Here is a 13,389-nt window from a genome sequence, read left to right as displayed (position 1 = left end):
TGATCCTTGCAGTCCCATTGTGATCATCAGGCAGGCGGGCGAAGGCTTCTTGTCCTAGCAAGCTCAGGCTGACTCAAGGCCAAAGTGCTTCAAGACAAAGATTTCAGGAAGGAGGAGAGGAAACAATAACCTCCCCCGTATCTGACCGGCTCTGCCTGCCAGCCGGCTTTTATATGTCTGCAGGGAGCAGTTCAAGCAAGCCCCGAAATAAGTCAGCTCTGTCAGCTGACGAGGGCGGGCCCAGCGGCGGTTCCTCAAGGAAGTTTCACTGAGGTTATCTCGCCAGGGTGCTGCTTATTCTGCTTTTTGCCCTCCTTCATGCCAAAGCCCGCGCCAGGGGAGCCTGCCTGAGCGGCGGGAGCCGGCGGGCGACAGCAGGGGACGCGGTGAGTGGCTTGCGCGCCGGCGAGGGGGCGGGTTGGCGAGCGCTTTGGGCGTCCCGTCCCGTCAGAACCAAGGTGCGTTGGGAACCGTCAAGAGATGTCTGGGGGGGGGGCAGGAGGATCGTTTTCAGTTCAGTTTCCGCCGTAACGAGTTGCGACAGGCAGCAGCTCTGAGTCACCGGGGATTGCGTGGGGGACGGTTAGCGATCGGGCCGGGACAGGGGGCTGGATCCTGGCACAGCTTAGCACGGCAACTGTCACCAGGGCCAAGCCTCTCGCTCGTTTCCTTCCTCACCCAGACACGCTTGCCTTCCCTCTGCTCCAAATGCACCTGGGCGCGCCAGCGATGGAGGGAAAGGGGGGATGCTGGCTGGGGGAGGTCTGTGCCCTACCCAGGGTGGGGCGGTGAGGGAGCAGGGAGGCAGGACTCCTGGGTTCTAGTCCCACTTCTGGGTGGGGAATAGGGCCTGGTGGTTAGAGCGGTGGGGTTGGGAGCCCGGGGTCCAGTAGGATAGAACTGGGGGGAGTCAGGATTTCTGGGTTGGAAGCATCATTTCAAGGCCAGGGAGCATCACCCACTGGGCCGTTTGAGACCAGACCAGCTCCACCAGAAGAGGTTGCAGGGGGGAGGCCAGGATGCTACTGAGCAGACACGTGCTCCTCGCTCCATTGGCAGCTACTCTGCTTTTCTCTCAGCAAAGCCAGCCTGTCTCCCCAGGGGACGCGTGGCGGGGAGGCAAAGACCGTGCACGCTGCCTTAGAGCTGGAGGAGAGCCTCCCCCAGCTCCACCGAGCACAAAGTCCGTTAGTTCCCCTTCTCCAGGCCGTGGCTGTGTCTGCGGGTGGATGTGGCAGCTGTGGTCAATGCGCAGGAGCAGCCGGGGCGGGGAGCGGAGGGTAGATCTCTGCGTCCCAGGGCAAAGCCAGGAGCAATGCCTCGCCGCACACACTTCCACTGCTTCACAAGGGGCGACGGAGATCTCCCCAGGCAGGGAGGGGGCGCTGGGCTGTGGGGAGCAGTGAACCCCCAGCGTGGTGGAGCTTCGGGCCTGCCGAGACGCTGCGTCACTTGGCCGAGACAGGGCAGAGGAACGGCGCGGGCCGCAGGCGGAATTAACGCTGCCTAGCGCCCGGCCGAGCGAGCCCTCAGCTTTGGGGGGGTGCAACTGGTGGCAGAATGAAGAGAGGAGCATGGGTGCGTTGCTCCCCCCGCGTGCGTGGGGCTCAGGGAAGAAGGGGTTAAGAGGACACTGCCCTCGCTAAGGTGATTGTAGCCCCACCGGTCAGTAGGAGGTAGCCGTACCTGAGCCACCGAGGCTGTTACGTTCCCCAGCTAGCACCTGACCCCGCGCTGTGGCAGCTGGTGCTTTGAGGTCCCTGGTTCAATTCCCAGCGTTCTGCAGTCACTCCCCGTCCCGGGGAGGCAGTGTTGCCTACTGGTTAGAGCACTGGCCTGGGACCTGTGTTCTATTCCTGGCTCTGCTGCTGGGTGACCTTGTGGGGGGCACGTCCCTCCTCTCTGTGATTCAGTTTCCCCATCTGGGGGGGGGGTTTGAAGATACCGCCCTCTTCGGGGAAGGGCTTTGAGATCTACTGACGACAAACGCTAGGTCTGATTATTGCTGAACTCCTACACTCTGCCTCTGTGGGGTATCCCCACTGGGAAGCCCGGTCGCTTTCTGATGTCCAGCCGCTGTGACGGATGCTTGTCAGCAATACTAATAGGCAGGCAAATAAATTAAACCACCCCAGGAAGGCGATTTGGATTCCTGGGCTGTCTGAGGTGCCAGCAGCTGGGAGAGGGGTGTGTGATCTTAGCAACGCAGCTGAGTCAGAGCAAGTGTCTGTCCTCCAAGGAGCTGAAAACCTAGAAGTCTGACAAGCCCCAGAACGATCATTGTCCCCATTTTATACCTGGGGGAAACTGAGGCACAGAGTGGGCATAACTTGAACAAAATGCTACAGGCCAGTCAGTGGTAGAGGCAGGACTAGAACCCTGGAGTCCCAGCTCATAGCCCTCACCACTAGACCCCACTCCCCTCCTAGAACCACCAACAGAACCCAGGCGTCCTGGCTCCTGGTCCCTTGCTCTCACCACTAAACATCCCTCCCCTCCCAAAACCAGCAACAGAACCCAGGAGTCCTGACTCACCCCCCCCCCCGCTCTAACCACTAGCTAACACTATCTCCTCTGTCTGGAATAGCACCCAGGAGTCCAGGGCGGCACTGCCCCGCTATGCCCACTTGGCAGTGCTCTGACAACGCCGCAGCTGTCGCACCCCCAGACCCGTTTGCTCCAGGTTTGCTGGCGTTGGGCTCGTTCCGGGGACAGCAGCGACAGTGACATTTCCCAGCCGTTCCCTCGCCTGAACTCTCCTTCCACTGAGCTTTTGCCTCCAGGGCGGCTGAGGCTGTGGGCTACAGTTCACTGCCCTGCGCCTGGGTCCGGGATCCGTGGCAGTGAGTCAGGCTGGCAGAGTCCCAGGAAAACCCCATCAATGTATTTAGGGACAGTCACTTCCTTGCAGACCTGCCAGCGAGGAATGCAGCTGGCGCTGTTCGCCCAGGGACACGGGACAGTTTCCTGCCCTACCCTGTGATGACACATGCAGGGACTAGACCTGGCCATCAGCTGTCAGGCCTCAGTGGGTGTGATAAACCCGTGCCACGGGCTGTTGCCCCCCCCCCCCAGTCTTTGCTCAGCTGCCGGCTCTGGCTGAGATCCCGATGGTTCCACCCAAGGAGGACGTCTCAGTCCCTGCAGAAGAAGATTGGGAGGGGGCAGTGGGAGGGTGAGCCTCTCATTCCAGGTCAGGCACTGACTCACCGGGGGGGCCCGGAGCCAGTCCTTTCCTCTGGCTGGCTCAGGGTCCCCCTGTGTAATGCAGGGATCATTGGGTTTACTCAGCGGAGTGAGTTTGTGTTTGCAAAGGGCTCAGGAGGATTGTTGTGGCTTCCAGCTCTGCCCTGGTACTTAGGAGCTTTGCAAAGGACATGCCATTGGAGTGGCCCAGGATTGTCACCACTGTATGGATGGGGAAACTGAGGCACAGAGGGGCAGTGGCATGCCCAAGGTCACAGGACATGTCAGAGCTAGGACTAAAACCCAGGAGTCCTGAAGTCAAATCCCCCCTGCTCTAACTACTAGAAACTCTCTTCCAGAACCCAGGCGTCCAAGCTCCCACGCCCTTTGCTCTAACCACTAGACAGGTCAGCACCCCATTCCCTAAGGATTCCAACTCCAATCCAGTAACGCCTGATGTCTGGGGAGGGCCCATTATCCCACTAATGGGGCCTAGCAAGTCAATCAGGACCCACCCACTGCTGGCGGGCTATTCCCAGCTCTGCGATTAATGGGGCATTACGCTAATCTCTCCAGCCGACTCACTCATCTGATTAACTGTCCCCTGCAGCAGGAGAGCCCCACGCAGCTTTGAGTCGGCCAAGTGCCACTAGCTCTGGACAGTTGACCCCCTGGTGCTAAGAGAGCAACGCTGTTAGCCGGCAGCAGTAGTTGGCTGTTATCCTCTATGGGGCCCAGCACGTTACGCTGCCTGGGCATGTCTGAAGAGGAGGCAGGAGGGCATGTGGGTGGAAGCCCCTAGAGACGGATGAAGAATGGATGCCCAAGGCTGCGGGAAGTGAGTGGATTCTCACTTTCAAGTCTGACTAGCCAGAAGCCAATTCCCTAACAAAGCAGCTGATTTGATTTTTCCTGCCAGGCGCTAACTGCTCACAAGGCCACCACAGACAGGCAGGACTCCTGGGTTCTGTCCCTAGATCTGCCACTGAACTGCTGCGTGGGCCCCGTCCCTTCCCCGCTGCATGGGTGCTTTGGAACCAGGGGCTCAGTAACGTAATGGTCTTAGGACAGAGATGGGCCAGAAAGAGGGCAAAGCCCAGAGGAAATAATCACCCCAGCCCCTGTAATGGGCAGAGAGGGGCTGGCAAGGGGCAGAGGCTGGCCTTAGCGAGCCAAGCAAAGCAACTGGCTCAGAAGCTGCTTTTGCAAATCCTTGCTGGCTTGGGTCTGCGACGCCGGGGCTTGCTCAGCTGGCAGCGGCTGCAGGGCTGGGGGGGGGAGGGGGTTGGTTGGTTGGTTGGATTGATGGTTCTGATTCTGGCTTTGGGGCCTCTCTGCCCGATGTTACCTTCCCCCCGCAGCCTTGGAAACAGGGACGGAGTGAAACTGACCAGCCACAGAGTGAGAAATTGGCCTGCCCGGGGTCACCGTGAAGTGCAACCGGTCAGCATGGAGGGGGAAAGGTGGCAGGGCAGGTAGCCAGGGCCCGGGCTCACGACTGTGGGTATGGCCAGGCGACGTACGCCTGAAGCTGTGACCTGCTGCCAAAGGGGAGAGGAACAGCTCAGAGACGGAGCCACCCACAGCAATGAGAGGGGGCGCCCCCAGAGGGCCAGGGCCTGAGAGGGATGCCTAGGTCGCAATGGACAGCTGGAGCACCAGCTGCTGGAGCTCGGCCTCCTCCATCCACAGAACAGATGCAGCCCAGGCAAGGGCAGGACAAGCTTCCTCCTGCAGTGCCCGGCCCAGGAACAGCATGGGCGCAGCAGATACCCGGTGGGGAGGAGGGGGCTCACACAGAAGTCCTGACTCCCAGGGCCCGTGCTATAACGACCAGCCCCCACTGCCGCAGTCCGTGTTAAAAGGCAGCCCCGCTTGCAGAGCCGTCCCCAGGGGAGCCATCCACCGTTCCCTCCCCCCCTCTTAGCCCAAGCCAGCTGGCAGGACTAGCACGCCCCTCCGCCGAAACAAACGACTTCTCCAGGCCCCCTCAGCTTCCTCCCCAAGCGCTGGAGCGGAAGGGGGCTCTGAAGGCTGGGGGCAGAGGATGCATCTGCTGAAGGCATAGCCAGGCAGGAGGAACGAGCCGAGCACACTGCACAGCCGTGCGGACGGCAGCTTCTGTGCTACGGGGCAGGGCGAGTGGAAAGGCAGCGGCCTATCTGCGATCACACAGTCACGCCAGGGCAGAGCCGGGAATAGAACCCAGGTCCTGACTCCCCAGATCCTTCGCTGCAACCAGTAGATACCATTCCCTTCCTCAAACCCAGGAGTCCTGCCTCCCTGTCTCTCTTGTGCTAACCACTCAGCTCCACTCCCCTCCCAGAGCTGGGGATAGAACCCAGGAGTCCTCCTTCTTAAGGCCTCCTTCTCTAACCACTAGACCCCACTCCCTTCCAGGGCCAGGAATCCTGACTCCCAGCCCACCTGCTCTAACCGCTAGACCCCACTCCTTTCCCAGAGCTGGGACTAGAACCCAGGTGTCCTGCTCCAACCACTAGACAATACTCCCTCCACATCACATGTCTTTCTCCCGGCTGGTTGGCTGACAGCGGATATGGGAGCTGCGGGGTGGGACCCCAGTAATATAGAAAGAATCAGGCCGCAGCACGGTGCATGCAGGTAGTTGTCTCCAATGATCATGTTCACCAGCTCAGCCGTCGGCAGCTACACTGGTGAACGACACGCGACAGGTGTCCAGCCTTCCCCTGTGATTTGCCGGCACGCCTGGCTGCACCGCTCTGCCTCATCAACTCAGCAGGGCTGCCCGTCTCCCAGGATGAGATGCAATCGCTCAGCCGGCCTTGTGAAATCTTCTGTCATCCAAGCCCTGGGGCAGGGGGTTGGCTCAGCCCGCAGAGCTGGCACTGGGGCAAGGCTCCTCCTGCTGCAAAAGCAGAGACAAGGAGCTGCAGGGAGCCCTGCAACGGCAGCCAACGGCACAGAATTTCATCACATCCCCAGGGTGACTCTAGGCAGTGCTGCCTTCCTGAGTCTGCAGGCAGGGCAGCCTGAACCAATAGCTCAGAGCGAGGGCACGAGCTCTTCCCTTTAATTCAGCCGGGTGTTGACTCTGAACCCTAATGATGCCGGTGCAAGCGCTGACGTTGTCAACTGATTGTTTCTTTAGCCAACAAAAAATCCAGTTGAGTGGATTGAGTTTGCGGTTGTGGGACGACCTTGGGGCTGATGGGTGGAGCTGGCCTAAACTACCCCCATTCACGTCAATGACTTTGTTAACTGAACCATAATGATGATGAGAGGGTCAGTGTCACCGTGGGTAACTATTTCACTGCTGAGCACCTTTTAATGGAAACATCCAGTTATCTTGGGGCTGGTGAGTGGAGTCTGAGCTACCCCATTTTATGGCAATAGCTGTGTTAACTCTGAACCCTAATGATGATCAGCGAAATGTCAAAGCAGTTGATGATTTCATGGGTGTTTGCTTTTCCAGCCAAAATATCCAGCTGCCTTATGACTGTAGTAGGAGCTTGGGGTTGGACAATGGAGTCTGAGCTACTTCCATTAGCTCAGGGGCTTGCTAACTGCATCCTAATGATGATGGCATATTATAGTAACTATTTCACTGCTGATCATTGGCTTGTGGTTGATGGGTGGTGTCTGAGTTGAGGCTCAGCACTATCTTCCCCTCACCCCCCAGTCTGATGATTACTCTCAAATCTTTTGAGAATTTTAAATTGGTCTAATAATACAAAATAAAACTAATAAATGCTGACAATAAATGAACCAAGAGCTATTTGAATCTAATGGCCCATGCACCCCGCACTCACAATGTGCCGGGCAAGGCCTCTGTTACCAGAATTCCCATTTCCTGGTCTCATCTGTCCCGAGATGTTCAGCCTCCCCCTTCACGTTCCCATGACATTGTCTTAATTGAGCAGACAATGGGGAAGGTAGAACAGGGGTCAGACAAATCCGGCACCTCTGGGAAGCACCGGACCTGGGCTCAGGAAGGGGCACGGTGGTTATACTAAGATGCAAGACGAAAAACAGGAAATAAAGCTGAGTGAGACAGAGAGAGAGAAACTTTCCCCTGCTCTAACGATCTTTAACCAAGGCGCTTGAAGAGCTTCGGAAACTTTAATTAAGCCTCCCAGCCCAACTGGAAGGCTGGCCTTGGTGTCAGAAGTGTGCTCCCTAGCCCTCGAGAAGCCTGACTTCCATCCCTCGCTCCGCTACAGCCTCCCTGTGGGCCCTCGGACCAATCACATGCTCGCTCTGTGCCTCAGTTTCCCCAATTGGTCTATTTTGGTGCAGAGCCCAGCACAACGGAGCCCGGATGGTGGTTGGGGCCTTCACGTGCTGCTGCCTTAGAAATCTAGCGTCCCGAGGCCACAATGCTCAGGCGTAAAGGAAGAGAGCGTGTTTGTCACTAGCTCATTTTTGCAGCTATCTCCTGCGGTAAGAGGCACTTCCTGCAGCTTTGCGACGGGCCGGAGGGGTGCTGGGTAGGGCGGGGAGCCTGTGTCTGGCTGGCCCGGAAGCATGTTGTAGGGTATTGCTCCAGAGTCGCCAGTGACACCAATGGAAACGCCTCAGGGCCGCAGCGAAGGCAATCTCAGCTCCATCCCTGCAATCCCCGCTCTGCGCGGCCGAAGCCGGAAGAGCGGGAGGCCGAAAGCCACGGGTGCCTGGGTGGCGCTGCCGAAACGGCCCATTGAGACTCGTGCAAAACCTGCCCGGCCTCCGCTGCCACCTGAACTGGTGTGCCATCCCCTCCCCCCCCCCTCCGACACTGCCACATCCCCAGCCCCCTGCAACACTGCACCACCCCCTGCAGTGCCATCCGCCCCCACACTGCGCCATCAGCCCTGCGGCGCCATTGACCCCCCTCCCCTCTGCATTAGCCCCACCCACCCCTATACAAGCCACCCATCTCTGCATCACCCCAGTAGCAGCTCCCCCCACCCCCTGCATTAGGGCATGGCTCCTCGGGGCTGCTCTGACTTACATGGGCCTCAGGCAAGGGGCGCTGTCCCGCTGCAGTCAGGGGGCGCTGTGCTGCTGGGAGCCGAGTAGGGGGCGTTGTAGACCTGGCGCCATGCTCCATCTTGCAGGAGGGGAACTGAGGCACAGAGATATGCTCTGATTTGCCCACCCGGGCAGAGTGGGGCCGAGCCAGCAATAGAACCCAGACCTGCAGAGGCCGAGCCCATCCTTCCTCTGCCAATCAGGGCTTTCGTCTTCAGGCCTTTCTGGCTTCAGCCCTGGTCACAGCTTGTCATAGGACACGTCCCCGCCGTCCAGCAGCTGGTCTTCCATCTCCTTCCAATCTCACGCAAAGCCAGCAGGCCAGACATGCAGCGCTGGGATCCCTGGCTGCCCAGACCCCTCTCACGCTGGGGAAAGCACAACCAGGCTGAGCCTGGGACCTCACGCCAAGCAGAAATTCCCTCGAGGAGGAATCTGCAATTAACCAAAGAATGCAGTCCACCAGGGCCCCATTAAACTGGCAGGGGTCCCAGCAGGACCCCTCAGGCAGAATAACCGGAAGCCTTCCTCTTCCCTGTGGATCCACAACTCCTCTTCCTCCCCCACTGGAACAATTGATTCAGCCACGTCACAATCCAGGCAGTGCAGCGCTAGGGCCCCTGATGTGGGATTGAGGTGTCAGCCGCTGACCCCAGTGCAGCGCTAGGGGGCACTGTACTGCAGGGAGCAGGGTGGCTGTCTCAATAGGGGGCGCTCTCCTCTCTCAGGTACTGTACTGACTCCATGTGACCTGCGATTTCAGCCACATTCTGTTGTCTTTGGTGCCCTAAAGTTGCTTCGTGTTGCTCTGCGTGCTGCGAACCAGAGGTGGTTGCATTTCAGGGACCTCGGTCCACCCTGGAATCTTTTGGGGTGAAAAGCACCAGAAAGCAAATATCAGTGGCCAAGACTTAGAAGGGTGACTGGTGATTTTGGGGGGGCCCAGCTTGTCACCTCAAGCATTGAAAAGTCATGAAATAGGCCCCCCCCAGCAAATCATAACATTCGCTTAAAAATCATGAGGTTTTTTAAAACAAATAATACAGGTGGGGGAAGGAGCTTTTTTATTCGTCTTCAGGGTTTTGAGCCGTTGGAGGTGGGGATCCAGCTTTTCTCTGCAGCCACAAGGGCTAGAAACCTAATTTGTCTTTAAACGAAAGCTGAGATTCTCATGTAATCACAGGACTCCAGGAGCTGGGGCTTGAAGAAAAATACCAAAAATATCATGACACTTGTGCCAAAGTCACCTCTTAAGGAACCAGGATTTTAGGGAGGTCATGTGCTCTGCGCTTTCTCAGGATCAGGCCCCAAGAAATTAAAGAATTCCAAACCCTCACCACAGAAAATCCTGGCTGTTACTTTTAATTTGGCTGGTGCATTTGCAGATGCTCTTTGTTATCCTTCTAAACAGCTGCTTCTTTTCCGAGGCACGGAGTTCTGTCTGTCTGGTATGGACTTAGCTGGCACCCGTTACCATCGCATCTGCACCCTCACCAGCTGTAATGTATTTTTCACCACAACACCCCTGTGAGGCAGGGCAATTACCTCCATTGGGCTGATAGGGAAACTGAGGCACAGAGCAGCTAGGCAACTTTCCCAAGGTCACACCAGATGTTTGTGGCAGAGAAAGGACTTGAATCCAGGTTTGCTAAGCTACTGCCCTAACTACTGGGCTATCCTTCATCTCCACAGGAGGCAGGGAGCCAGCGGAACATGGTTTTGCTCCATCCATCTCTGGGTTGTGGGCCCAGTGCCCTCCCACCATGCCAGTGGGGCCAGCCATTAAGTACATTTTGTGGGCCTAACATGCCACTTATGCTCCAAGAGGAACGTTAATTGCACTAAAAACATAGGCAGCTTTCTGCTGTGTAGTCCGTGCTGTTGCTTGTTTTCATTAACACTATAACTATTGATCAGAGGGTAGCTCTGTGCATAGAGCACCAGCCCGGGACACACAAAATCTGGTTTCCATTCCCAGAGCTGGCAGTGGCCTGCTGGATGCCCCGGAGCAAGTCACTCTGCCTCAGTTTCCCCATCTCTAAAAGAGCGATAACCATACTGCCCTTCCTCTGTAGCGCACTTTGAGATCTGCAACTGGAGACAGGATGTGCTAGAATACCAGAGCACCCACATGCACGCCAGGCTAATCTGGAGCACAGCCTGGAGTCAGTGGTTTGCATTGCACAGACAATGGGAAATCTGGATTTAACTGGACTTTGTTACCCCAAAGGCCTGTCCAGGGCAGCTCTCGTGAATAGCCTGGCACTGATGCAAAGGACTAAAGAGCAAGGAGGGCTCCCGAGATGTGACAGTGCAAAAGAGGGATTCCGTGTCATGAGTTGGTGGGTCTCAGTCCAGTTCCTGGCGAATCCTCGCCTCAGAAGCCTCTGTCATCCAACACAGCTGCCAGTCACTGCCGCGGGGTGCTGTGTAAAAAAGAGAAGTGGGTAAACTAACCTTTGTGGTGTTCCAGGCTGGGCAGTGGCATGGCAGGTGCTAAAAGGGTGCAGAGATGCCCTGATTTTGAAGGGGTTTAGGCTAGTCAATCACGTAAAGCTGCGCAAAATACAGGGTGTAACGGTTGGCAAATGTCTTCAGTCGATCCACGCGTGCAGAGCACCGGCTGGTTCACTGCAGATAGTCACAAGCCACAATTTCCGCCCCTGGTCTATGGCTGAGCACGACCCGCTGGTCAATAACGCACATGTCAGTTGTGGGGGGTCATGCAGCCAGGATTCACTTGTCAGAGGAGCGAATCCACGAGAAGCCGGTAAAAGTCCATGCAGCAGCGTTGACCCTCAACTACCCCACTGAACTGCTCCCCCTCTGGTCAAGCCAGACGCTGGACTCTCATGCTCCAAGGGCATCGCCTCCAAGACAAGACGGCAGGACTTGAGCAGGGGCAGCGTGGCTGGGAACCATGCCCCGTGTCTGCCCAAGCTGTGCCCGGCTCTGTGCACAGAGTCTTTGAGCCAGATCCCCAGTAGGCGTAAATTGGCACCGAAGTCAGTGGAGGGAGGGCAGTTGCTACACGAGCTGGTCTCTAGTTTCACCAGGAATAAAGTCACTGCTCATGGAGGGGCAAAGCCATGCAGGACATCTGTAAGCAGGGATTGGGGAAACTGAGGCACAGTGCTTTCTTCCAGGCGCCAGGAAGCAGTATGGCATTGGGGTGGCACCAGAGTCAGAGGGGCTCACGAGCCCCAGGCAAGAATTGCAAGTGACATGCTGCTATTCCACCTAACACCATCATCTCTTTTGCACCCCCCCCTTACAGCCACGATGGAGACGTTCAGCTCCAGGAACCTGGCCCTGCAGGCTGAGAAGAAGATCCTGAGCCGCATGGCCAGCAAGTCGGTGGTGAACATGTTCCTGGACGACACCAGCAGCGAGATCCTGGACGAGCTGTACCGGGTCTCCAAGCTGCACACCCAGAACCGGGCCGAGGCCCAGAAGGTCATCAAGAACCTGGTCAAGGTGGCCGTCAAGATCAGCGTGCTCTACCGCAACAACCGCTTCAGCGCCAGCGAGCTGGGTCTGGCGGAGGACTTCAAGCGCAAGCTGCACCAGGGCGCCATGACAGCTCTCAGCTTCTACGAGGTGGAGTTCACCTTCGAGCCGGGCGTGCTGGCCCAGCTGCTGCAGGACTGCCGTGACGTGCTGCTGCAGCTGGTGGAGAAGCACCTGACGGCCAAGTCCCACGGGCGCATCCGCCACGTCTTCGACCACTTCGCCAACCTCGAGCTGCTCGGCCAGCTGTACAGCCCTGGAGAGCCCTACCGGCCGCACCTGCAGAAGATCTGCCAGGGCTTCAACAAGCTGATGGACGAGGGGAAGCTGTGAGGGGGGTGGAGGGCTTGCTTCTCTCTTCCTTCTCAGACAGCAAAAGCTTATGGGAGTTGGGTCCAATGGAGGCCTGGAAGCACCTAACTCCCTTAGGCACCTATGGAAATCCTAACCTATGAGCACGGACCTTCAGGCTTATAGAGGATGGACAACTGGATGATCCCATGGGACAAACAAGACTCAGGTGAGGCCCGGTTGGGCTCTGGACTGTCTGCATTCTCCACGCCCACCCCAGTCCTCTCCGCACCCTCCAGGACTGGCCCCCCCGCCCCGGCTTTTCCTCCCCCCACGGACCTGCTGCGACTCTCACAGAGCGTTTCGTTTTGTCGTCGTTACTAACATGTTAAGAGGCAAGAAGCTGCTCCCGTCTCACTGCGTGGCATGGGGGATCCGCTGCATGGGGGCGCCAGGGCCAGCCTGAGGCGCCCGTCTGGGTGCATGGCATTACGGGGCTGGTTTGATGCCCACTGAAGTCAACTCCTCCCTAAACACCCCCAATGCAGGGGAGCCCCTGGCCACAAAGATCAGTCGCAGCTCCCCAGAGCCAGCAAAACACGAGGGTGAGGGACAGATTCCGAGTTCATGCACCAATGGCACGTCAGCGCAATGCCCAGGGACGCAGTGGGGAGGGACCAACCACCAGCATGAACCCTTGTCCTGGTCCCCCAACTCCCCAGCACTCAGGGATAGCCCCCAGGAACGTGCTCAGAGGAGCACAGCCCCGGCCAGGCAGGCCTCAAGCTCAGGTTTAGTTTAGCTTCAGCCATGCAGGGCGTAGGGCTGTCTCCCCCGGAGCCCAGCTGCTGCCAAAGACATGACGAGGCCACGAGCAGGGTGAGAAGGGGGGACCCGCGTGGGTCAGAAACTCTGTGGGTCAAAGGTCCTCCGGGTCACGCAGCGCATGAACTAGCACCCAGGCCTCTGAAGAGCTGCCGCTGCTGGGACTTGCTCCCTGTGCGACGGGGAAGGGGAAGCATTTGGGTGGGGACCTCCGAGGAGCCGCAGGAGCTTGCACTGACTAGTCAGTAGGGGGCATTCTGCCAGCCACCTCCGCCCTGAACCCAGTGCGCTCGGAGGAGGGCCGGGCTACTCAAGGTGCCAGTTTTCTCAAGGAGGGGGGGCCAGGCTGCGAAAGGTGCCAGTTTTCTCAAGGCTGCTCCTTGCACTGACATGTAAAAGCTGTTACGGTGCTGTGGGCTGCATGAAACGAGTTTGATGGGTCTCAGCCCAGTTTGCGGCACGCAGGCACTCATGGCACAAAAGGGGGGAGGGGCTCTTCAGAGGAGGGCTGTTTGCTCATGCACTGAGGGGATCCGGGTCTCCCAGGCTCTCAGTCCAGCCCCTGGCCTGGGCATCTGACCCACA

The 13,389-nt window shown here is 58.0% G+C and overlaps 1 protein-coding gene across 2 annotated transcripts; it reads left to right on the top strand.

Moving 5' to 3' along the window:
* Window positions 1-342: 342 nt before the first annotated feature.
* Window positions 343-13,076, top strand: TNFAIP8L2 (TNF alpha induced protein 8 like 2). 2 transcript variants are annotated; one of them, XM_067569722.1, is made up of 2 exons: window positions 343-386; window positions 11,456-13,076. In XM_067569722.1, exon 2 carries the CDS (start codon window positions 11,461-11,463, stop codon window positions 12,019-12,021), a length of 561 nt encoding a protein of 186 aa, XP_067425823.1. In that variant the 5' UTR covers window positions 343-386; window positions 11,456-11,460; the 3' UTR covers window positions 12,022-13,076. The 2 variants fall into 2 exon arrangements, with proteins under 2 accessions (XP_067425823.1, XP_067425824.1); XM_067569723.1 differs by lacking the exon at window positions 343-386 and adding an exon at window positions 409-458.
* The last annotated feature ends 313 nt before the right edge of the window (window positions 13,077-13,389 follow it).

This window comes from Emydura macquarii, unplaced genomic scaffold (assembly GCF_026122565.2).
Source record: "Emydura macquarii macquarii isolate MOO-44397 ecotype Brisbane River unplaced genomic scaffold, CSIRO-AGI_Emac_v2 contig_2924, whole genome shotgun sequence".
Taxonomy (NCBI): Eukaryota; Metazoa; Chordata; order Testudines; family Chelidae; genus Emydura; species Emydura macquarii.
This window is presented reverse-complemented; position numbering and strand designations above follow the sequence as displayed.

Bases quoted from the DNA above. Each gene is read 5' to 3' on its own strand.
- TNFAIP8L2 (XM_067569722.1), top strand. From the start codon at position 11,461: ATGGAGACGTTCAGCTCCAGGAACCTGGCCCTGCAGGCTGAGAAGAAG.